A 19535-nucleotide genomic window follows, 5' to 3' on the forward strand; every position below is an offset into this window, starting at 1 on the left:
ATACTGTAGATGTAAAGACTCTCCCATTCTCTGATAATTTTGCTGGATTCCTGGAATGTCATCAGAATGTGTATTAGGAAAAGGGCCCTCACGAATAGAAAATTTTACAATGCGACCATGTAGTATAAAATATATATTTTTAAAAAATTCACGCACATTGCTACAAATGTAGCATGTATTTGCATAATAGAAAACAGGACAGGAAGTGTAGGTGATTGGGCAGCTTGTACAGACAGCTAGATATCAGTCTGTGCAAAATGTTAGAGCCTTTTCCAAGCTCCTGAATTGCTGCTGGCTGGAATGCCTCTTTGGTTCCTCTCCTATCCCTGACCTGGATTGACAGTCATCTGGAAATCCCAAGCATGGTCAGCTAGGGGAGGGGGAATGAGAAGGCATTGTAGCTTGCTGCAGATCAGGATTCTGGGGAAGCCCCTCTCACACTTTGCACAGTATAGAAGTGCAGACTAATATATGAAAGGTAACGTGTCTCCCTATTCTAATAGCTGTCTAAGTGTCAGCAGTTTGGAACATGAATTTCAACTTACTGATTAGGCTGGGTTCACACTACATTGTACCTTTCCGTTCAACGTATCCATTTTTAATTGGTTACTTTCAAGAGACAGAAAAACCTAGTCAACACTATGTTTGCGTACGTTAAACGCATCTGTTTCGATCTTTTTTTTTTTTTTTTTTTATAATGGAAATCAATGGAAAAACTGATTCAATTGGATGGCACACAATTGCATGTTTGTTTTCCATAAAAAACGTATACGTTAAACAGATAGGAAAAACGTAGTGTGAACCAAGCCTTAACCTTAATGAATGTAAAATCTGTGACCAGCTTTACTAAGTTTTTCTGATCATATTGCTGTAGGGGGCTTACACAACTTTTCTCAGGGGAATGGATACAAGCAATGATGAATGATATGGTTTCAAGAGGAAAAAGTCACCATTAATTTAGTTTTGAGAAAAATGGAAATAAAATATATTTATGAGAAACAATGGCTACTATTTAGGCAGTGGCGCAGTATGTTTGTGCTTTTTGGCAACAATAAAAAGTGTCTGTGTCTAGTCTTCAGGAATTGATATAGCATGTATAACTGCACCAGAATCTGGAGACTAAGATTTAAGTTGTTTGCATGATACTTACACTAAGGCTGCATTCACACGTTCTGTACAGTTGTCTGTGCGCAGGGACAAATTTATAGCCAATTCCTTTGTGTTGGGCTATTCACATATTCAGTGTCTTGACGGATCTCCAATCTTCCATTTAAAAATGACATGTCATAACTCTGAACAGAAGCACGGATCTGATTCTACATAGCAATCAATGAGAGCCATGTTTTTCATGGATGTGACATCCGTGTTCGCCTTTGTTTTTCACGGATGTGATGTCATCAATGTAATTTAAAATGCTTTAAAACAGATCCGTGAAAAAATCGGACACTGATGCGAAACAGATGACAAAACGGACTGTTTTGCACAAATCACAGAGGTAGCTAGCTGAGCACAATCACGGACCAGAAAAAACACTGTGAATGCAAGGTTTTCTTAGTGTCTGGAGTGCTGTACATAGTGTTTGCTGTAACTATGTACGATTCACTTTAACTACCTTTTAGTTATCTCCATATTGTCTTTGTCTGCTGCAGTGGTGTAAGTTCGACGATGACGTAGTGTCAAGATGTACAAAGGAGGAAGCTATTGAGCATAATTATGGAGGTCATGATGACGACTTGTCTGTTCGGCACTGTACAAATGCTTACATGCTGGTTTACATCAGGGAATCAAAGCTTAGTAAGTATATCAAAATTGCATGTATATTAAAGAGGGGTTTCTAGGACTTTTTTGATGGCCTGTGGTTAGGGGGAACCTTTATTGTCGGGTCAATGATGGTTGGACTTCCACCACCCCAGCTGATAATAGTACAACTCTGCTCCAACTAGTGATGTGGCCTCTCCAGTATTTACCAGGCACAGCTCTGTACTACTTGTAGTCAAAGACCGTTGTATTGTAATTCAGTCCCATCTCTAAGGACAAGCCTTCAATATTTAAGTCTCAGAAAGAAGTATTGGATATACATGGGTTAGCATTAGGATGAGCGTATGAATTATTAAGCAGTTTGTACTTTACACATTTGGCTTATTGAAAGTGAAATTTTTTTTTATTTCTTAGATGAAGTCCTACAAGCTGTTACAGATCACGATATCCCTCAGCAGCTTGTAGAAAGACTACAGGAAGAAAAGCGTATAGAGGCTCAGAAAAGAAAAGAGCGTCAAGAAGCTCATCTATACATGCAAGTTCAGGTATGCTAATTTTTGCTTCATTTTTATTTTATTTTTTTCTTTTTCTCTCTCCCAGAATTTTTTAGGACATCAATTATGTTGCTTTTAAAATGCTTATGACTACAAATTATTTTTATAGATGGGCAGTGATTTTGCCCAGACACGTCAATAGTTTAGATCATACATAGTCTTTGTCCTGAAACCTGCGGCAATTATGAATCATAAGCTGGGGAAGTTCACATCGGTGAGATTCACTCACTACCGGCCACCCAATCTGACGGATTACAGGTCTCTGGCTCCATAGACTAAAGCAAAGGATAACCCCTGTAAACAGTCTGATCAGGCAGTGGTGCGAGCCAACATTCAAATGACTGTCAGTGTTGATATATAAACAGTCAGGTCTACCAAAGAAGACACTGACAGAGGTAGTGTTTTTGAGACAACACTTTTAAAAATAATCTTGATTTTAAAAAAGTGTCTGAAATATTTGTGGATTATTAGGTATGGTTTTCCTAGAATAACATTTGTTAATAGAATGGATTAGGGGGAGGTTTCAACTCCATAACTGCTATGAATCTGTTTTTTTCTTTTTATTTATGTTTACTTCAGCAAACTGACTTTAAAAATATAAAATTTTTTCAGATTGTTGCAGAGGACCAGTTCTGTGGTCACCAAGGCAATGACATGTATGATGAAGAAAAAGTTAAATACACTGTGTTCAAAGTATTAAAAAACTCCACACTTGCCGAATTTGTTCAAAATCTTTCACAAACTATGGTAAGCACTCATCTTGGCTATCTGGTGACCAGCTTGGCACTAATAGATCTTACACAGTTTAGGGCTCGGCCACACTAGCGTTTTTCTTTGTTTCTAACGGATCCGTCTATATTAAACGGATGAGCATAAACTGATGAGCAGACTGATGCAAACTGATTGCAAAATGTTCATCTTTTTTTTAATGGTCTGTTGGTATTTTGGCTTAAAAAAACTGACTTTTGTACATCAGTTTGCATCCATTTGCATCAGTCAGCAACCGTTTTTCTATCTGTTTATTTTTCTTTGGTTTCTTGCTGCTTCTGCGCATGCTCAGTGCAAAAACGGATGTGAACGGAAATACCTTCAGTTTTAGATCCGTCCTCATTGACTACAATGTAAAAAAACCCGGAAGTGCACTTTCCGTTCGTGATCCGTTTTTTTAAGCGGAAAGAAAAATACTGCAAACACTATTTTTTCTTCCGTTCAAAAAAAAAACCGGATCTTGAACGGATTGCATGCAAACGGAGCACAATTAGGGCAAACGGAGCACGCTAAAATAGCATGGGAACCTATGGGGATTTTAACCCTTTAAGGACAGAGCGAATTTCGATTTTTGCGTTTTAGTTTTTTCCTCCTTGTGCTTAAAAGGCCATAGCACTTGCATTTTTCCACCTAGAAACCCACATGAGCCCTTATTTTTTGCGTCACTAATTGTACTTTGCAATTACAGGCTGAATTTTTGCATAAAGTACACTGCGAAACCAGAAAAAAATTCAAAGTGTGGTGAAATTGAAAAAAAAAAAGCATTTTGTTTATTTGGGGGAAATGTGTTTTTACGCCATTCGCCCTGGGGTAAAACTGACTTGTTATATATGTTCCTCAAGTCGTTACGATTAAAACGATATGTAACATGTATAACTTATATTGTATCGGATGGCCTGTAAAAAAAATAAACCATTGTCAACAAATATACGTCACTTAAAATCGCTCCATTCCCAGGCTTATAGCGCTTTTATCCTTTGGTCTATGGGGCTGTGTGAGGTGTCATTTTTTGCGCCATGATGTGATCTTTCTATCGGTACCTTGATTGCGCATATACAACTTTTTGATCGCTTTTTATTACAATTTTTCTGGATTTGATGTGACCAAAAATGCGCAATTTTGCACTTTGGGATTTTTTTGCGCTCACGTCGTTTACCGTACGAGATCAGTAATGTGATTAATTAATAGTTTGGGCGATTACGCATGCGGCGATAGCAAACATGTTTGTTTATTTATTTATTTACTTTTATTTATAACCTGGGAAAAGGGGGGTGATTCAGACTTTTATTAGGGGAGGGGGCTTTTTACTGTTAACAACACTTTTTTTTTTACTTTAACACTTATACTAGAAGCCCCCTTAGGGGACTTCTAGTATAAGTGCTTTGATCTCTCATAGAGATCTCTGCAGCATAGATATGCTGCAGAGATCCATGAGATAGGCACTCGTTTGCTTTCGGCTGCTGCAGCCGGAAGTAAACGAGTGCCGAGCCGGGGACGGCGCCATCTTGGAGCGGTCCCCGGCCGGCTTCAGAAACGGAGATCGCTCCTCTGGGATAACATCCCGGGGGAGCGATCTCCGCCACTAGACACCAGGGAGACGCTGGATCCGGTAATCGGATGCAGCTGTCATGTTTGACAGCTGCATCTGATTACTGTATTAGCGGGCACGGCGATCGGACCGTGCCCGCTAATACCTGCGGTCCCGGGCTACACGCGGCACCCGGGACCGCCGCGGTTCAGAGCGGGGTCGCCGCGCGGCCCCGCTCTGAACTCCCTTACCGGCATCAGGGCGTAAATTTACGCCCGATGTCGTTAAGGGGTTAACGGATCCGACAGTTTCCATTTTGCTTACTCTAAAACGGAAAAGGTAGACGGAATGGTGCCGGATGGTCAAACGCTGATGTGAACGTAGCCTTAGTCTGTCAGATTTTTAGTGTGTAAGTTCTTTCTGTTTGCGTGAAAAATAACATTTACTAAAACATGAGACTCTGCTCTCCTCCTGCTGCTACTTATCTGTGATAAGTGTTTGGACCTTATGTGATAAAAATGTGCAGTACTGTGTTGCTGCTTAGATTTAGAGTGTTCTATCCCATACTCCTATACGTTGCGGTTATCAGATCTGCTACTGACGGGAATAATCCAGTTATAAAGCTGGGAAGCTGCAGGGAATTTGGTTCTTCTGGAGTGGGGGCCTTTAAACACCTGGTGATTTGTGCCTTGTGTAACAGACCCAATGATCGGCTGACAAACAAGTCATTGGCTGATTGACTGTTTATAAGCTCATTGCCAAAATTGTGTGGCTATCAAAATTGTAAATTGCACGTCAGCCTGTGTAATTTCGCAGGTAAAAAGCTGCACAACAATCCAGAGGTCTTTCCTGCAGCTCTTGCCACACAATCTCTGAGCCGTGTAAAAGACTCTTGAAACAAGCACCTCTTTGCTAGAACAGTGTGTTTGTATAGTCAAGACCCATGCCTAAGGATCCTAGTGGAGACTGCTTACTGACAGACTGAATGGGCCATCAGCATATAGTATGTAATGTATACATCCAGTCTGGCGTTTAAAATGTATCTCAAGCTCTCTAGTGTAGTTTTAGTCAAAGTTTAGAGTAAGACCATTAAAAAGGGGGTTCACGGGATTAAAGGAGAACCTTACCCATCTCTGTGCCCCTGTAGCACCAATTTGACATCCGCCAGATGTAATTTTCCCCCGGCTTCCTGGCACGTCACAGCCCTGGCTGCTGCAATGTCACAACCCCGCTGATGGATTGCCCTAATAAAGTTACTAAGCGGGCAGTCCATCTGCAGGCCTACGATATTGCAGCTGTCAGATCAGGAAGGCATCACTGTGGCGGCACAAGGATGTGTGATGGTCCATTTACACAGAAAGATTATCTGCCAAAGATTTCAAGCCAAAGCCAGAAACAGACTATAAAGTGAGATCAGATTATAAAAGAGAGCCTGAGATTTCTGCGCTTTCCAAATCCATACCTGGCTTTGGCTTCAAATCTTTGGCAGATAATCTGTTGGATAATCTTTCTCTGTAAATGGACCCTAAGAATACATTCTTTTTTTATGTTCTCACACACCCCTACCTGCACATTATTTATTTTATTTTCGGTGGACTTCCCCTTTTAATAATTGTACTTTTTTTTGTCTTTTGCAGGGATTTCCGCAGGACCAAATTCGGTTATGGCCCATGCAAGCTCGCAGTAATGGAACAAAAAGGCCAGCAATGTTGGATTATGAAGCGGATTGCAGCAAAACTGTAAATATTCAATATATATTGAGAGCCCTCACTTCTCTTCTGGATTCATTGGCTTAATGTAATTAGTGTAGCTTTTCTAAATGTCACTTATTTGTGGTCTCAATAGATCATGGACCTCTTGAGCTGATATAGGTCTACAGTGATCAAGTCAGGTCAAGCTTTTACCTTTTGTAGAACAACAGCTGTGAAATGTATACTGCTATGTTATCTAATGCAGTTAAATGTGAGACTTGTATTCTCTACAACTATTCATGGCATATTGCTTTATTATACCATTAATCTCTGATCAGCAGGTGTCTAACTGGATTCTCACAAGATCACATCCTTCCCTAACGGAAGGCAGATGCTGTTACCCATCCCTGCCTCCCAATTGCTATACACAGCACTTACTGTTGTGTCTACTGCTCAGAAGGTGGCCATAAAGCTTCTTGATTTATTTTGTGATGATCATGTGATCACTAGGTGTAGCGTACCTGTCGATGGCGCTGGGTCCTAGGAGACCCAGATCATGTCTGCAATACAGTTATGTTTAAAATGCCTCATGGGGGCACAGGGTGTAAAACAATACAGTGGGGAAAAAGCAGCCCACTGCTTCTGTCCCTAAGGGGAAACATCAGTTTTGGGTTTTTAGTTTGATCTAGTGTGATATCAGAAAACACATAAACATATACTAAGATAAAGACACTAAATAAAGCCCTCTCTGTCCACTTATACTAAAATAAGTGCGGCTGGTCATATGGGTGGGGACCACCCTGGTCCTGAAGTGGCTGTCCTTTAGCAGTTTAGGTACTTATTTATTTTCTTTATGGTATGGATCTGACAGAAAAATTGCTCATATATAAATGGTTTTTGTGTTCACAAATGATATCTGAGATTCTGTTGTCAATATGCATGTCTGGAAATAACTTTTGTTTCTGCTGTATTTCCACATTATATTTGTCATGTAGATGATTGAGCTGAGTGACAATGAAAATCCTTGGACAATATTTTTGGAAACTGTAGATCCAGAAATGGCTGCTAGTGGGGCAACGCTTCCCAAGTTTGACAAAGATCGTAAGTGTAGGCTATCCTCTCTAAATATTTCTCTTTCCACATCTAATTTTTTTGGTTTGGGAATTGGGGTTTAGGTGGCCTGATGTCATCACTGGTTTTGCCGCAGTTAGATACCTACTTCACTCCTGCACATTGGGTAATTGTTGAGACCTTTACAGTCCAGTAAAATTTGTTAGACACTACTCTGTGGTACGGAGTACATACTTGACAACTGGATCCACTTTCTTAGTAATAAGATTTAGATGCTTATATTTACATTTTTCCACTTCACCCCGCCACTCAGCACTTAGTTTTTTGTGAGTCTTATTCTTACTGAAGTTTTCTTCTTTACAGACGATGTTATGCTCTTTCTAAAAATGTATGATCCAAAAAGTCGGAGCTTAAATTACTGTGGACATATCTACACCCCAATTTCCTGTAAAATACGTAAGTTTGTTGCATAGTATTTATTTTTATTTTTAATCTGTCATCTTGTAGACTGACATCTAATTTATTTTTCCTTGTCAAACAGGTGACCTACTGCCAGTTATGTGTGAAAGAGCTGGATTTCCGCAAGGAACTAACCTTATCCTCTATGAGGTAAAATGCTCTACATGGTAGTTTGTGTTTATGGATATATAGAGAGAGGTAAAGAGATCTAAAACCTATATTACTTTTCTTGGCAAAAAGTCTGAGGGTTAGAGGAAAACAAGGATAGATACTAGGAGCACCAGCTACTAAATTTGGCCCAGTCACCTAGACCCAGAATGGTGCCAAGATGTTTTGGCTTGCCTTGTAATATTTCATACTCCAAAATATGGATAGAATATTCAGAATTTTTGGCTTTAAACGTATTTGTTGTGGTCACCGTCATGATCAGTAAGTGGAAAACTTGGATAAAAAAATGGGGAGAGACAGGACCCAATGATTATTGGTACAGAAAGGAAGTAATCACCCACCAGGTTAGTGTCAGTCTAGCTAATCTGTATGGGCTCCTTTGGACCAATAACTTTACTGTATAAAATATACTGATATTTTAATCCTTTCCCTCAGCATACATTCTAAGATTTAATGCAAAAGTGGGTTTTTTTTTTTCATATTTGTGTCTCAAGCAGTTTGACTGTTGGCATGTGTAGAAAAAGGGGATATGTATTTGTGAGGAGGGTTTTTTTTTTCTTAGTGATCAGCAGATCACTACTATAGTACGCTAAATTAGTTGTTTAGTGCAGTGTATTCAGCCTGTTAGCATAATGCCTGGCCATGCTGCAGTTATGACCAGATACCCAAACACCGATTGCAGGCCTTTCACAATGTCCCCCGGCTGCTATGGAGACACATCGGCACCAGAGACTGTTGTCTGTAGGACGATCTGACCGCAGCATTAAAAGGGTTAATCTGCCAGAAACAGAAAAAGATATACTGATAAGATAGCTGGTAATGGTATGATCGCAATAGTGAATCTGACTGTGTGTCTGTTTGGCGCAGTGATTGATGTGAGTGGTGATGGAGTATGTTGGTGCTTTATCAACAAAAGCAATTGGAAACAGGAAAAAGATTTTAAAGTTATCAGTTTCTTTGATATTTTTATACTTTTTTTTTTTTTAATTTCCTTAAGTTTGATACATTTTGAATTGTTTGCAGGAAGTCAAACCGAATTTAACAGAACGGATTCAAGATTATGATGTTTCGCTTGACAAAGCATTGGATGAGCTTATGGATGGTGACATTATAGTATTCCAGAAGTGAGTACATTTCTTATATTCATGATCTTTTATTTTCTTCCACTTCCTTTGACTTGTATTTCTGCTTCAGTGTCAACCCTCTAAAAGGCACAGGTCACACTTCCAGCAGCTTTCCTCTGACCACCAATGAGGATCATTTTATTTCACATAACAGTAGCTACACACTGGAACATTTTTTTGTAGATGAAGATAAAGATGTGTAAAGTTTTCAGCTGTCATTTATTACTGTTACTACTTGTGCTGTGCTCAAGAACAAGGAGACACAGTGAGAGGTTAGTTGGGGGAGAGATCAGAAGCAACATGAGAAAATATTTTACTGAAGGAGTAGTAGTTGCTTGGAACTAATTTTCAGCAGATGTGGTTGGTAAATCTACTAAATAACTGAATATAATGCTGCCTGAGAAAAAAAAATATATATCTATCTAGTCTTTTTCTGCCAACAATCTTCTATATTTCTTTGCTGCCCTCTGCTATTTGATTCTGTGTCATAACATCAGTCTGTGCCCATTGCTGGTGAGAAAAAGATGCATTTTATGTGCTGGTCTTTATTAGCTAACCTGAATGAAAGAAGGAATCACTTTTCCATCCACGTAAAAGAGGATTTGGTTGGTGACACTAGCTAGGGGCATGTTGAGATCAACAGAATACCAGGGGGCGCAGTCACATGTTGTAATAGCTATACTTTAGTTTCCATGTAAAATATTGTTACATATTACATTACTGTGTTGGATAAGGCAAGAAAACCCCTTTTAAGGGGCTATTCTGAGTTAGTTTATGTTAACTATCTCCTATCCAGTCAGCTCGCTTCATAAATGCATGGAGGAGCAGTGCACATGAACAAGTCATTAAAATTGTAATTTACTTTTTTACTTAAACATTTGTTTTACTCTTGTTGACTTCTGTAGAGATGACCCAGAGAATGAAAACAGTGAATTGGCCACTGCTAAGGAATACTTCAGAGACCTTTATCACCGTGTTGATGTAATATTCTGTGACAAGACAATTCCTAATGATCCAGGATTCGTTGTTACATTGTCTAACAGAATGAATTACTCCCATGTATGTATAAGATTATTTACTATAATTAGCCACATTTCTTTGTTATAAATTGTCTTCCATGTAAAATACAATGTGGTCTCTGCTAAGTGGGATATGTCAGCAGGGCAGACCTATGAACTCCTGCACTGTGTGTAGTCCCAGAAAACAGCTAATCAGCTATTTTATATCATGCCCTTTTTGCAACTATAAGGTAAATCCCGTATGTAGATAGCATTCTAAACTGCATTCAGTGTCTGTTTTTCCGATATTTACAGTGTTTGAAGGGGTATTCCACTCAAACATAACTCTTAATTTGTTGCTGCCCATTGTGAGACTAACAATTCTTTCCATACTTATTATCTATTCAGTTTCCTTCCCCAGTTCTCAGCTGCTGCTTTCTGCTGGAAACACAAAAATGTGTGAGCCTTTGTCTCCCTCTCCTCCCCCTCTCTTCTGAGAAACCTGATGTAAACAAGTCCCTGGCAGGCTTTATCTGCAACATTGTAGCTTCTTTGTAATGTAACTTGACCTTAGATTAACCCTCCCAGCATTACAAAAAAAGTTACATTGTTGCAAATAAAGCCAGTCAGGGACTTACCCTCCCCTCCGAGACAGCTGATATGGTGAGAGAGAGAGGCTCAAACACAGTGTTTGTGTCTTCAGCAAAAAGGAGACGCTCAGAACTGGGGGGGAAGGAGACTGAATAGATAAGTATGGAAGGAATTGTTAGTCTAACCATGGGCAGCAGCATATGAAAAGTTATGTTTTGAGTGGAATACCTCTTTAATTTGTGTGTGTGTTAATAATAATAATAATAATAATAATAATAAAATAATAATAATTATATACACACATATTAAAGAGGCATTCCACTCAATTATAACATATATATATATATATATATATATATACATATATATATATATATATATATATATATTATTATTATAGCCTTCAGCAAAATGTTGAAGGCTATAATGCTTCCTCCCTCTCCCATACCTGACCCTGTGACAGCTGGTATGTACTGCATGGATCTCTGAGCAATAAATGCATTGTACATAGATGTCCCCTAGGGTGGACTACAAGTTACTACAAAAATTTTAATACAAAATGATATCCCATAATAAGTGTAAATCACCACATCTTCCCATTTTGTGAATAAAAAAAAATGTTGTCTGAACTGTTAAATTATCAGATCCCTGATCCCGCTTGGTAGACAGCCTAAGCGCCAAAGAAGTGCAAAATTGCAAAATTTTTTTTTTTTGTCAAATCCTGAAAAAGTTATCAAGAAGTCCCATATGTGCAAGCCAGCTACCAATAGAAAGTGCACATCATGGCGCAAGACCCATAGACCAAAGTATAAAAGCCTTACAAGGGTCGTAATAGTGCAATTTTAAACACGTTTTTAAAAAGCAGTAAAATAAAATTAAAGTTATATAAGTAAACTATTGTAATCGTACTGACTTGAGCTGCAAATGTAAGCACTTTTAAACACAGAGGAAAAAGCATAAGTGCAAAAATAAAAAAAATGGCCGGATTGGGTTAAAGGGGAACTCTGGATAATGAAAACGTGTTTTCTATTAAAAGTGCATTAAAAGTTATATAGATGTGTCTATACAATGTGTTACTGTATCTGTACGGTTCTGCCACACTGGTAGCTGATAGAAATCCAGGAAGTGAAAAAAAAAATGGCCTCTGTGCAAATCCACATTGTCTCCTGCTCCCACTGCTATCCTACCTTAGGAGACCAATATTCCAGGCCTCTGTCTCACATTGTGTGTGTTTTCTAGACTCAGGCTGATGATGCAGAGAGGGGGCAGGGCGTGATTCACTATCTCAGACCGGCCAGAAGCAGGTGTTTCAAATTGTGCAAAAGTCTACAGAGAAATTAGGGCTGTGTTCACACATGTTGGAGTGTCATTGCAGTATCTGCTCAAAAATGATGCAGTAACACAAATAGATAATGCTAAACAGCGGAGAGGATAAGAGTCGGCACTGCCAATCCCACCTGCACAAAAAACAAGGCATAAACAGTATATCCCGTGTAAGATAGTATCGGATAAAGTCCTTTTTGTCGGGCTCAACTTCAAAGATAAAATATGCTTGATCATATGTGCGTGGAGATGAAAAGAGAAAATAATTTAAAAAGTTCTTTGCTTTATTCCAATATCCGCATTACAGGTAGAGAATACAGCGTGCTGTGCGGGTGGGACCACAATGAAATGATAAAGTACTGCAAATAATTCAGTAACACAATGAAACTGCAATGTGTGAACACAGCCTAGATGTTCTGCAACAACTTTGGGTGGGGAATAGGCAGGGTGGGGTACTGTGATGGAACAGCTGAGGGAAAGCATGGCTTTCTGGAACCTGTAGTACTGAGTACATCTGCTCAACCAGGAAATACAGAAACACAAAACAGAACAAACCCCCCCAAAACAAATGGATTTTTGGTAGTTTCAAAACTGGGATAGATAGGTAAGTATTGTTATATGCTTCTGCAGAAGTTTCATTTTTTTCTGCCTCTACCCGGAGTTCCCCTTTAATGAAATTTGAAGATACATTTTTAAAATTGCGGTGTTGCTATATTGAACTCATAAATCTTTTGGTACTGCAGAAACTTAAGTACAATTCACGTCAATAGCATTGCAATCCTGTTGTGCAGTATTGAACATTGTTTTACAGGTGGGGTTTGGGTGCTTCATTGGTCTAAACCAGTGCTTCTCAATTCCAGTCCTCAGGCCTCACCAACAGGTCATGTTTTGAGGCTTTCCAATACAAAGAACACCTGTGATAATACCTGATGCACTGAGTATCATTATATCACCTGTGAAATACTAAGGAAATCAACGAAACATGACCTGTTGGTGAGGCCTGAGGACTGGAATTGAGAAGCACTGCTCTAAACAAAGACTTCGCCAAGTCTTTAGAATGTTGGGATATCTGTTTGTATTACAAATAATGGTATTTTCCCTGTAAGATTTACATTTGATCTGTAAAGAACAGACTTCCATGGACATAGGGTCCCTTGGAAAGTAGAAACTCTAAAATTTGGAAGCCTAAATATTCAGTGTTATAATTGACTGTTTTTCAGGTTGCAAAGACTGTTGCACAAAGGCTGAACACTGACCCCATGCTTCTACAGTTTTTCAAATCTCAAGGGTGAGTACCATGTGTGCAGGAATTTGTTCACAAGTGTCACACGTTCGGCCATGCAGCATCCACTGGTTTGTGTTTGCAGTCATGGAGTCTTTCAGTTATTTTGCTATATGTGATGCAGTTTATAGAGGCTAGCGAATAGTAAATTGGTAAAACACATACACAAGAGATTTCAGGAATTGTTATGGTTTTGTCTAACCAAAAGGATGAGAATTTCACAGCTTAACAAGTAGATGTTTTGCTGGATTGTGTCCTTTTTAATCTTGTCACTTACCACTTATTAATATGTATAGTTACAGGGATGGTCCTGGAAACCCTCTTAGGCATAATTACGAAGGAACTTTACGGGACCTTCTGCAATTCTTCAAGCCTAGGCAACCGAAGAAACTTTATTATCAGCAGGTAAGCCTTCGTATAAAACACAAGTTCTATAGCACTATAACACGGTCATGTCTTATGATTTACCTCATTTCTATTTCAGCTTAAAATGAAAATTACAGACTTTGAAAACAGGAGGAGCTTCAAATGTATATGGCTGAATAGCCAGTTTAGAGAAGAGGTATGTGGCCTATTAGCTTAATTTCTTAGTCACCATTAATATTGGGTATTAATGTGCAAAAATGAGAAAATGTGTTTACTACAGGTCACAGTACTTTAGCACAGGAGTCTTTTATAATGTAGTGGACATAAAAGCAATTGGGCACGCTGTAGCCTTGGAACTTTGTACCCGAATATTGTGATCTGCAGCAACGCAACAATAACTTGTAAAATGTGTGGGTGACATAATGTCTGCTACTGGTAATATTGTGGTTTGTGACCTCTATTTACTATTTAAGGGTGCGTTCACACCTACAGGATCTGCAGCAGATCTGCAGCAGATTTGATGCTGTGTTCAGTTATTTAAATGAAATCTGCTGCAGAAAATCAGCTGCAGATCCTGTAGGTGTGAACGCACCATTAAGGGGTATTGTGATTTCCACAGAATAGCAGATAACCAGTGGATTTTTGTATTCTTATTCTATGTACAGGAAATAACACTATACCCAGACAAGCATGGTTGCGTACGAGATCTTCTAGAAGAATGTAAAAGAAATGTTGAACTCTCTGAGAAGGGATCTGGTAAATTGAGGTAAATGTTTTTGAAAACCATGAAATTTACCTGCTTGCACAGTCTGTGATTTGTTGTAAGCAGAACTGCAGCTGCTAACTCTCAATTAGAAACCATCCTATCCTGGGGAGAGTGTGGCTTCATAAAGTCAGACAAAACAAAAGTTAACCTTATCACTGGGGTTGTCCCATTAGAGCCAACAACTTGTGAGATGCAGTAAGGTCATCAGCTGGCTAACCAAGGTCCCACTGTTTTGCAGGAAACACCCTGTCAGGGGCTTGGTAAATCTTGCCCCATTGTGTTAATAATTTGAATCTTAGCAATGTCTAGGTAGCATTGATCAGCAGAGACCAGACACCATAGAAATGGCAGGACTTTAACTGGGCGTTATCACTCCCTTTGTGAGTTGACGGTTAAAATAATTTCATGCATTTGACGCTGGATTTACTCCGGCATTATTGTACTTCCCATGAAATGGACTGGTATGCAGAACAGAAGGATCCTTTTAAATCAAGACGTCTTTTAAATGTTTCAACCCCCCCCCCCCCCCCCCCCCACACACACACACACACACACACACACACACACTATTTTGTGAATTTCGTGTCTGCAGATTTGTGTAGAGTGGTAAAAGCTATGGTAACCTGATGGATGACTTATTTGTCTTATTTTTATTTTAAGGCTGCTAGAAATTGTAAGCTACAAGATAATTGGGGTACATCAGGAGGAAGAACTACTAGAGTGTTTATCACCTGCTACTAGTCGAACATTTCGAATAGAGGTAATTTCTTTTGTGTTAAGATTTGTGTTAACTTTTACACCCCCAAATTCCCTGCTATTAAGAATGAGCTCACTCACAGCAGATTTGTATTAGACTGCTACAGAAAAAAGCGGTCTTAAACCTGAATGGTTTTTCTCTAGAAGGTGCATTGATTTCTGCCTAAGGCCTCATTCACACCACCTTAGTGCTGTCCGTGGCCGCGGACCCACAGCTATTGACAGCACTACAGATGTGCATGTGTAGCCATCCAAAATTGCATAATGAATAGTAATCCTTGTCGCAAAGTATTTTTTGCAGCATGGATCACTGCCCCATAACACAGACTGGCATGCGAACGGGGCCATACAAATGAATAGGTCCTTAGTCTGTCTGCAACTGCACAAAAATTATGGAAATGCGAGTGAAGCCTTATTCAGAGAAATGGGACAGTCATAGAAATTCTGCATTTATAATAAACTATAATATAATTACCCAGTGTTTTGGTTTTATTATTCCACAGGAAATACCTTTGGACCAGGTGGACATAGATAAAGAAAATGAAATGCTTATTACCGTGGCACATTTTCACAAGGAGGTGTTTGGCACATTTGGGATTCCGGTTTTGCTAAGGATACAACAGGTATGTTGCTGTCTATTCATGTAATATTTTGTGCAACAGCATTTTAGGGACCGTTTTTTTTTTTTAGTGGACGGCTTTTTAGCATATGTGTTTGAGCAGTAGTTTTTGTTTTGCTATGCCACTGTTTTACAGATATATAATTTACTACTTCTATTAGGGTGAGCCATTCAGAGAGGTGATGAAGAGGATTCAGGCCATGCTGGAAATCCAAGAAAAAGAGTTTGAAAAGGTAGGGATTTTGATTTCTTGGGATTGTTTTGTGCTCCTGTGCTTACATAACACATGATTGTAATCTTTGGCAAAAAAAAAACCCTTTAACCAAAGTTCCACGTGATAGGCCATCAATCACTGATTGGTAAATATTCAGCACACAAACAACCAGCTGTTCTGGGGGCTGCCGCCACTGGATCTTTGTAGTGAATGGGGTCGAAGTATTTGGCTACCTTCACTGTGTAGTGGCAGTGACCAGATAAGGCAGCTCTGTGTGTTCTAGTCTGCATTTAGCATTGTTAGACTAATATGTGGTCTTACACTGTTTTTTTTTATATGTAGTAGTATCATGAACTGCAAGATATAAGATACAAAAAAAAACGACATGTTACAAATGCATTTTGTGGTCAACCTTTAATTTTTTTTTTATTTTCTTAAAGTTCAAGTTTGCAATTGTAATGATGGGTCGGCATCAGTATATAAATGAGGAGGACTATGAAGTGAACTTAAAGGACTTTGAACCCCAGCCGGGTGAGTATATTTGACACACATTTGCAGTCATTTACAGTCATAATGTACGAAAGTGTACCCAAAGTGTATATTACAGATTACATTCAGTAAAACTACTCTCCTAGTACACTTGAAGAAGTAATCCACATTGCTAGGGGTTCTAGCAGCTTTTTGACTGCTTAACACATGGCTTTTTCACTAAATCAACTCCCACCAATGTTATGCACTCAAATCATGCACTTTTTGCACACGCAAGTTTTTTAGCTCTTTCCTTTATACTTTTAGTAAACTTTTCAATAAGTAACCGTGCCAGGCTGTTCTAAAGAAACTGTAGTCTACATGACAGCAGAGAAGTAAGGAACGCTCTTGTAAATTGTATTATTGCACAGACCTATTTGCATAGTGATGTGCTTGGGTATATGTTAGAGTATGTACCATCAGGTACATCCTCTTTAATATGACCCACGGTTTGAATGGCGCCGTCACGGGGAAGCCGGTGCCACGGTCCACTTTTTGGACTGCGGCCCGGTTCCCGTGTACAGCGCTGTTCTATCCACTGGTACTGGGCCAGGGCTAAAGCACAGCAGGCGGGCCTGCCAACCCCCAGTGGGAGGGAATTCCCTCCCCTCTATGATGCGGCTCCATTAGAATCCACTTATACCAGAGCACCTCTTATATTCCCTGCAGGACAACCCTTATTAAAGAAGTGCTTTTCAATATAAATTAGAACTGTTTTTTTTATTGGCATATTCTATGTTACCATATAGTTGAGGCTACACTGCAGTAGTTTTTTTCCATCTTAGTCCTGTGCGATGATTGCACTGTATGACCGAAATTACGTAAATATCATCATGTCTTATCTGTTTCCAGGTAACATGTCCCATCCAAGGCCTTGGCTAGGGCTTGACCACTTCAATAAAGCCCCAAAGAGAAGCCGCTACACATACCTTGAGAAGGCAATTAAGATCCATAACTGACTCACCATAACCAAGTTTATCCAAACCAAGGGACATATAAATGTGTGTGTGTGTGTGCACCTTTCTAACAAAGCTAGAACTTTGGTACACGTGCACTATATTTGAAGTCTACAGCAAGAAGATTTGCTGCTGATGTTAATTTTATTTTGTTGAGGCTGTTCCGTTTGGCTTCTCTGTATCTATTGACTGCCCTTTTTGAGGAAAATGAAGGTGTTTTTATAAAGCTTGAATGCCAATGTAATATTTTATGGTAACTGTAAAGCAAGACAGAAAAAAAGAGAACGTGGGGTAAATTTAGTTGAACAAAAGATTTGGCCCAATTTGTTCCTAGAATATATTGTATGAGGCATAAGATGGCTGGCTGCACGCCAACCCTGGTGTTCCTATTCTACCTTCATTGCAGCAAGTAACTCTTATGTTTACACTCACAACAAGTTTCCTCCCTTTAAATTACTTCCTTGTGCATTTGTAAATTCAGAAACCCTCACTTCAATAAATAGCAATCTCTACATCATTGTGTACATTGTTGGCACTTTTTTGGCAATCGTCAAATACCTACCGCACAGTACCTTCAAAAGATGTCTCTCTATTTTGTGAAGCGGTCTATTACATACAGGGGGTGGCCAAAATAACTAGAACACTGTCTACAGATCACATTCACTATCATGTGATCAAGGAAACTTTAGACATCGCCACACACATCATGTGACACAGATGCCCCGACCAGGCATTTTTCAAGTTTTCCATTGGAACGCTTTCAGGTCTGACATTATGCCCCTAAAATAGTTTGTTTTTGTTTTTTGTTTTTTTGTTTTGTTTTTTTTGCAACCACAGAAATAATGGTTATCAACAGTGATGTAAGTTACGTAAATGAGGATAAAAAGGGCACTTTCAGTGATTGCAGAGGTCAGGCAGGTAAAATGAGTGTCCTGGGTATTTTGTCCATCCCCTGTTGGAAATAAGCCAGGATTCTCTTGCTGTCTGTTTACAATGTAGAAAGACATCCAGCCTTGGGAAAAATAAAGAGAAAAAAAAATAATAAAAATTCTATGTATACCCACGTGTGTGTATATATAGTTGTTGATGCTGATTGAAAAACACCATTTTCATTAACCGCCTTGAGCACAGAGGGCATGCTCACTAGTGTTTAGTAGGATAACTTTGTACAAAAACTACAGACCTAAAATGTATATTTAATGAACATGTACAAATTAACACATGGAGGTTCATATTGTTGGTTGAGTCTCGGTCTTTCACTGATGTTGATATTCTTGTGTGTAGTTTTATTTCCTATTCCAGTTTTTCCTCCCTTTGTTTTTTTTTTTTTTTTTGCTTTTTATTTTTTTCCCATCTTTTGTTTCTTCCTCCCATCACACATAAGGACAGATGCGTGTCTAGTTTGAGTGCGGTAAATAGGTTACAGCCATTCAAATTAATTTTACTTTGTTTCTTGGTCTTTTATTTTTCTCCTGTTAGCAGCAGTGTACAACTCTACCTGTATATTGCCTTTTTTGCTGGAAAATGTTGTCTGTTGAATAAAAATTTTCTATAAAAATGACATTTCTGTGAATGATATACAATGTTAACGCTGGTTTGAGTTATCTACAACTTCAGGAACATTTTCAGAAATGGTTTGTGTCTGCATTTCTGTGGAACGAACACTGTGTTTGGACAGTACTTTGGAGGTATATACTGTATTTGCATACCAGGAAAAAGGTACAATATAATGCAGCATTGTCATAGTGGGCTTTGAGTTTAATGGACCAAACATTGATATTTTTTTTTCAGTTTCTTGCATGGATAATGCAAAGTGTTCACTGTAATTTGGAGATCCACAAATTTGAGTCCAACAAAATAAAAGTATCTTTGGAAAATGGACTAAACGTGGTCCATTAGAGCGACTCTGTACCCACAATCTGTCCCTCCCAAACCACTTGTACCTTTTGGATAGCTGCTTTTAATCCAAGATCTGTCCTGGGGTCCGTTCGGCTAGTAACATAGTAAATAAGGTT

General features: G+C 39.0%; 1 protein-coding gene across 2 annotated transcripts in view; it reads left to right on the plus strand.

Moving 5' to 3' along the window:
- The window catches only part of USP7 (ubiquitin specific peptidase 7), a 57422-nt gene extending 38536 nt beyond the window's left edge, over positions 1 to 18886 (plus strand). Inside the window, exons 14-31 of one of the 2 annotated variants that reach the window (XM_069983678.1) lie at positions 1650 to 1794; positions 2173 to 2303; positions 2925 to 3059; positions 6246 to 6347; positions 7295 to 7406; positions 7734 to 7826; positions 7912 to 7979; positions 9021 to 9121; positions 10027 to 10180; positions 13254 to 13321; positions 13612 to 13720; positions 13800 to 13877; positions 14347 to 14447; positions 15108 to 15207; positions 15707 to 15826; positions 15984 to 16055; positions 16477 to 16567; positions 17417 to 18886. In XM_069983678.1, coding sequence (XP_069839779.1) covers positions 1650 to 1794; positions 2173 to 2303; positions 2925 to 3059; positions 6246 to 6347; positions 7295 to 7406; positions 7734 to 7826; positions 7912 to 7979; positions 9021 to 9121; positions 10027 to 10180; positions 13254 to 13321; positions 13612 to 13720; positions 13800 to 13877; positions 14347 to 14447; positions 15108 to 15207; positions 15707 to 15826; positions 15984 to 16055; positions 16477 to 16567; positions 17417 to 17523 — 1887 coding nt within the window. In that variant the 3' untranslated portion in view covers positions 17524 to 18886. The remainder of the gene's footprint in view (positions 1 to 1649; positions 1795 to 2172; positions 2304 to 2924; positions 3060 to 6245; positions 6348 to 7294; positions 7407 to 7733; positions 7827 to 7911; positions 7980 to 9020; positions 9122 to 10026; positions 10181 to 13253; positions 13322 to 13611; positions 13721 to 13799; positions 13878 to 14346; positions 14448 to 15107; positions 15208 to 15706; positions 15827 to 15983; positions 16056 to 16476; positions 16568 to 17416) is intronic. The other variant, XM_069983679.1, reaches the window with a different exon arrangement.
- Positions 18887 to 19535: the final 649 nt, after the last annotated feature.

The sequence above is a fragment of the Dendropsophus ebraccatus genome, chromosome 9, assembly GCF_027789765.1.
Source record: "Dendropsophus ebraccatus isolate aDenEbr1 chromosome 9, aDenEbr1.pat, whole genome shotgun sequence".
Lineage (NCBI taxonomy): Eukaryota > Metazoa > Chordata > Amphibia > Anura > Hylidae > Dendropsophus > Dendropsophus ebraccatus.